We start from the raw sequence: 6,259 nt of genomic DNA on the forward strand, positions 1-6,259 counted from the left end.
ACTTTCTTAGTTAATAGGAAGGCTGAGTTTTTTTTATATGATTTAGTGGTGTGAGTTATGTTGGGTTATGATTATTAGGAGTGAATTATACTATTACGACGGTATTATTTTTGGAAATTTGGGGGGAGGGAGGGAAGAAATCGGATCCACTGATTTCGAGCAGATAGAAGAAGGAACACAAATTGAACCCACCAATTTGTATGAGGGAGAAAATTTCTTTGCATGAAATCGGATCCATCGATTTTTGGTTGTCCAACTTTCTAAAACGAAGAGTGCAGTAATCGGACCCACTAATTTCTGTTGTCGAAATTTTTTTTTTAATCCGAGAGTGCACCGGTCGGACCCAACGATTTGTGATGCGCACAAAATTCGATTTGGTAGCACGCGGTCGGTCCGCCCGATTTACCTGTAAGTGCATACATAAAATGCAAAAATATCACAGAAGTCCCATTTTTTCATTGCCGGTCTCAGCTGTTCTTCCTCCTCTTCTCTCATTCTTCCTTCTCCTTCATTGTTGTAGAATAAATTTCAGTGACATTGAGAATAGTCAGGTATGTATACTGTTATGGATGGTAGAGTTGTGTTGAAAATTTATTGTTACGGGCAGATTTTATTGCAAACATATGAGGGAGTTCAATTTGTGTGTGAAAATTCATTAGATGTTGTTATTCCGTTCACATTGTCATTTGAGAAATTGAAAGGGGGTGATTTGTGAGAAGATAGATTCTCGAAGATCTAGGAAAATATCATGTATTTTGTACAGGTATTCTTTACCTGTGTTTGGTGGGTTCGTTCAATTTCAGACTAAGTATGTGACGGATGAAGCGAGTATGCATGAAATGGTTTCAATGTATATGGAAAATCGCCACCGAATGTCGTGCATCGAGTTGTATATTGAGTTTGAGCAATCTGAAGCAGACCGTAACATTGAATTGGAAGATTATAATAGTGAAAGCGAGGATGAATTTAAAAGTAACTATGAGATCGTTGGTCCAGGTGAAGACGAAGATGAAACTGGCGTTGCCATGAACGCAGATGTCCATTATAACTAATTTCCAGCATAATTGCATTTCAAACATACACAATAAATCTGTTATACAAAAATCCTTCAATCATATTTATTACCTTATAACAAAAAAATAATTAACCTTAATTAACTAACCAGAATAATTTCACGACTGATAAATTATTTATTCGTAGCACAAATATTTTTTTTTCAACCTCTATTATTATTATTATTATTATTATTATTATTGTTATTATTATTATTATTAATTTTTTCTTTCAACCTCTAATATTATTATTATTATTATTATTCATAAAACAGCATATTATTATTATTATTATTATTATTATTATTATTATTATTATTATTATTCATAACACAGCATACTAATTTCCTAATCTAAGTTTAGTTATTACTAATTTATTGTCTAAATTTTACTGAATTAAAATTCAATTATTAATTATAAATCATCATAAATAAAATAATTTATTAAATTTTTATTATTAATCATAATAATTTATTAAACTCAACTACTAATATTAATGATAATAACAACAATAATATATCAATATCTACTCTAATCTAATATGTACAGATCTCATTTTTCTTCTTCTTTCTTTCATTCATTCTTTACATTCATTACATTTATTCATTTTTTCATTTTATTTTAACCAATAATCATAAAAAAAATCTAACTCCACAGTAAACTAACCATATCAGACATACATACTCACATAATTAATTTCTATTTTAATTTCTTTTTCTAATCACCTAACAATAAAATGATACACACATACATGATTAATCTCTACTTAGTGCCATTATAATATATATTACAAATAAAATCTAATATTATCACTATTATTATTATTAAATCAGATTATTAAAAAATAAAAACTTATATAATTTGAATGCTCAAGATAATTAACAATATGAAACTCCGATTGATTTACTTCTTTAATTTTTCGTCTTCTTAGCATTTTCTTTAAATTTTTTTGAAGATTTGTTGTGGTCCAACAATGGTGAAGAATGAGTAAAGTGGTGGGGTTGGGAACATGGAGAGAGAGATACGAGAGTGAAAGAAATACTCGTAGGATGGGAGGAGGGGGAGAACAATATCTATTTTTAGAGATAGAGTCACGAGCCAACTAAGGAGCCCAACTGCATATGTGACGTGTGGACAGGGGTCTCAAATCGGACCCACCGATTTATACACCTTCCGCGTTTTGAAATTGATCCGTCCGATTTTCGTCCTCCTAATCGGTCCATCCAATTTCTCCTATACAGCGTCACATCTCGATAAAACACCCTAAACTCTCGTATCGCTGTTATACTCTATGAACCCTTCTATATCAAAATTAAAAAACGCTAACAGGAACATCATATTATTATTATTCTATTATATATGTGATACGTAGAAAAAGTTACGTGAATAATGTGGAGGTGAGGTGCGGATAATTTAAGTACTTTTTATCTTTGAATAAGTGTTTTTTTGGCATCATTATTTTAATAAATTTTTTTAATAAATAATATTTTTTTATTTTTTAATGTGTTTGACAAATTTTTAATAGTAAAAATAAAAGTATTAAAAAAAATATTTTTAAGTTGTAATTTATATTTTTTTAACAGATCCTTTTTCTTAAAAAAGATGTTTTTGAATAAGTGCTTGTTTGAGCGTCATTATTTTGATAAAAAAAATATTTTTTTAATGTGTTTGACAAATTTATAGTAATAAAAGTAAAAATACTAAAAAAATAAAAAATTATTTTTTTTAGAAACTGTAATTTATATTTTTTTAAAAAAATCTTTTTTCTTAAAAAAAATATTTTTCATATTTTTCATGTAATAAATAAATAAAAAATATTTTTATATCATTATACTCAAACATAATTAATAAATAAAAAATTTTTTTGTATAAAATATCAAAACATAAAATTACTTTTATTTTTTTATAAAATCTTTTAAAAATAGATAACTCAAAAAAAATATTTTAATAGTTCACCCAAATACGCCCTAAATTATCTGTGGAACATAAAAATGAAGTTATGGAATTACTACATTATAATTAGCTCGTTGAAGTTTATTGCTCATATATCATATTTTTCAAAGACTTAATGTTTATCAAAGATGTTTTTGCATTGTATGAGGCTGTTGAAAAGTTTGCTTAAGGAGACAACATATATACGATTTCAATTCATATGGGGGGAAGAAATTATTAAAGCAACTATACTTATACTATACAAGTTGGCCAAAATGGCTAAGTGAGGATGGACTATACACGGATTGGTACAAACAAAATAATAATGAATAATAATTTGCGATCAAAGACTACAGCTGCATCCTTATCTCCACAACCACTGCAGTTTACAACGACCTTGCTGCCGTCACATAAAGTAGGGACCAGATTATCTAAGCTAGCCAATGCATGAGCAGCCTCCAATGATGGAAATATGCCTTCCAATTTGCATAATCTTTCATAAGCTGCCAAACATCATCAATTAATTAGTAAAAAGTAAAATCCTTCAAGAGTTTAAGCATTAATTAATTTCTGTGTGTTCAACAAGCATAATAAAGGTGAAATGTGCCTTACCATCAAGAGCTTCTTGATCAGTTGCAACGCAGAATTCGGCGCGTCCGGTTTCTTTTAGGTAACTCAACTCAGGACTAACTCCTGGATACTCCATCCTGCAAATTGAAGCAACGAACCAATTACTTTGAGGTTAAAACTTAAAAATAAAGAGCATGTAGTAACTAAGTAATTAGGAGTTAATAATAATAATTTAATAAGATCGATAAATACGGACCCAGGGGCAATGGAGTGTGGTCCAATAATTTGTCCATCCTGATCCTGCAAGAGGTAGCTGAGGGCTCCATGGTACACACCCACTTCACCAGTGGCGAGTGTGGAAGAGTGTCTCCCACTCTCCAAGCCGCACCCACCGGCCTCAACACCAATGAGCCTCACATCCTTGTCTTGTAAGAACTCATGGAACAAACCAAGAGCGTTAGATCCAGTCCCCACGCACGCTACCAGCACGTCTGGTTTCCCTCCCCATTTCTCCAACGCTTGCTTCCTCGTTTCTCTCCCTATCACTGACTGAAACTCACGCACCATCGTCGGGCACGGGTGCGGCCCAACTGCCGAACCCGTCAAGTGGTAACTGTTTTCCATTTCTCCCACCCAACACCGAAATGCCTCCGATGCTGCGTCCTTGAAGCTTCCATTAACCCCTTCTACCTTAGCACCTAACAGTTTCATCAACTGCACGTTAGAACTTTCCTTCTCCATTTCTTTGGCGGCCATGAACACTGTGCATTCCAAACCAAGCTTAGCGCAGGCTGCGGCGGTTGCGATGCCGTGTTGTCCAGCNNNNTGCAAGAGCGTTGTTCATCTTGTGGGAGCCACCGTGGTTGAGATCTTCTCTCTTGAGGTATATGTCAGGGCCTTTTCCATTGTTGTTCATCTTGTAGTACTCCGATAACCGCCGCGCGTAATACAGTGGCGTCTCTCTCCCTGCAAAGTCTTTTAATGACTCTGCTAGCTCTGCCTGCATTCCACAATAACAACGAAACCAAACGTAACTTATTAATTGCCGGATTTGATTATATTTTATTGTTGTTCATGCATAATGCATGTGAAGCTTATTAGCTTGACGTGAATTTTCTAACCTTAAAAGATTCATCATGTAGGGCCTTGTTGAACTCAGCTTCAAGCTGGCTCAAACAAACTACAAGTGTCTCAGGTACAAACTTGCCTCCAAACCTACCAAATTTACCAGAGTTAATGATGGGGGCATCAGTATTATTATTCCTCTCTTGCAGCTCCTTCTCTAATAAGGGTTTTATAGTAGGCACATAAGTTTTGGCCAACTTGGTGTCTTGATGATCATCAGTGGCAACCATCAAACAGGAGCTCACTTTATTGGGTGCTCCTTGCTGCCTGTAATGGTTGCTGCTGCTAGCAAATGCCCCTAACTGCAATTTGCATGTCATCATTTTTAATTTGTGAGTGAGAATGAAATTGATGGCTTAGAGAGTATATATAGATGAGAGTGGTTGCTTATGTTAGTTTGTAAAAAGTGATAAACTCCTGCTTTCCCTATGCCCGCTTTTATAGCTACAATTTGCCACGCACTTGACTTTTCAACCGAGTAGAAGCCTATAGCTACAGTTTGCCGCGCACTTGACCTCACAACCGAGTAAAAGCCAAGTTTAGGAATGGTACGCTATTGGCTAACTGAATATGAGTTGGAACTTTGAAGTGTCCATGAATAAAATGAACATCACTCATATTATCCAGAATAACCATCTGAATATCAAGGATAATAAACATCTCATCTCATAAAATCACTCATCCTAAAAACTTAAATTGATTTTGGAATTCACCAAGGATCGAACTCTTAACTTTTCGGATCTAGAACTCTAATACCATGTCATGAACTCACTCATCCCAAAAACGTAACCTGACAGGACAATGTAATACTAATGGTCATATCTCTAATACTTCCTAAACCTCTATTGTACACATTGTACGTTTAGACCATTGGCTCCCTATACTTTTCCCGCAAAGAAGCCCTATGACTAATTCTCACTCTGAGAACATTTTTTTTTTTCGATCAATATAACTAATCATCTATCAGATTAGATTTAAAGAACACAAAGTATTTAGAAATCAATAAAAAATCAATTTAAAATAATCTAAAATTATTCTATTTTACATTATTTAGTTTTTGTTTATTTATTTTATATTTGTTAATTATTGTTAAAATAATGAAACAGAATTAATATAACAAATATATAAATATATTTAAGAAAAATATTAAAAAACTAATATTTTTTATTAATACTAACCAACATTTTTTATTAATATTTTATTTTTATACCATTAGAATTTAAGATTATGTTTAAGATCACTACAGGCGTTAACAGGTAAATGCGTATGTACTTGTGGCTACTGTTCTAACTTCTAACAAGCATTTGTTTGTCTTTTCTTAGACTTGTATTCTTTTTCACTTTAATTCGATGTTGAGCTAAAGAAAAATGTTAGTTGTTCTTTTAATTTTCAATTTTTAGTTAATTTTTTTTAAATTTATTATTATTTAATTAATTTAAATATTTATTTTCATGTATTAATTGGTTAAAAAATAAAAAAATTACTTGCTTTTTATTTTTTTTTTTAAATTGAATAAAAATTAGTATTTAAAGAATACCTAATTTCACTGCTAACTAAATAATCTATAAATGAGAAGTATA

General features: G+C 32.0%; 1 protein-coding gene across 1 annotated transcript; it reads right to left on the reverse strand.

The window, feature by feature from the left end:
* Nucleotides 1-3,315: 3,315 nt before the first annotated feature.
* LOC107488637 (tryptophan synthase beta chain 1) lies at nucleotides 3,316-5,071 on the reverse strand (the record flags this gene model as incomplete). Its single annotated transcript, XM_016109389.3, is given in 5 exon segments — nucleotides 3,316-3,487; nucleotides 3,597-3,691; nucleotides 3,811-4,380; nucleotides 4,382-4,554; nucleotides 4,676-5,071. Coding segments are annotated over 5 exon segments (1,337 nt in total), but the record flags the coding sequence as incomplete, so codon positions are not given.
* Between the last annotated feature and the right edge of the window lie 1,188 nt (nucleotides 5,072-6,259).

This window comes from Arachis duranensis, chromosome 5 (assembly GCF_000817695.3).
Source record: "Arachis duranensis cultivar V14167 chromosome 5, aradu.V14167.gnm2.J7QH, whole genome shotgun sequence".
Taxonomy (NCBI): Eukaryota; Viridiplantae; Streptophyta; class Magnoliopsida; order Fabales; family Fabaceae; genus Arachis; species Arachis duranensis.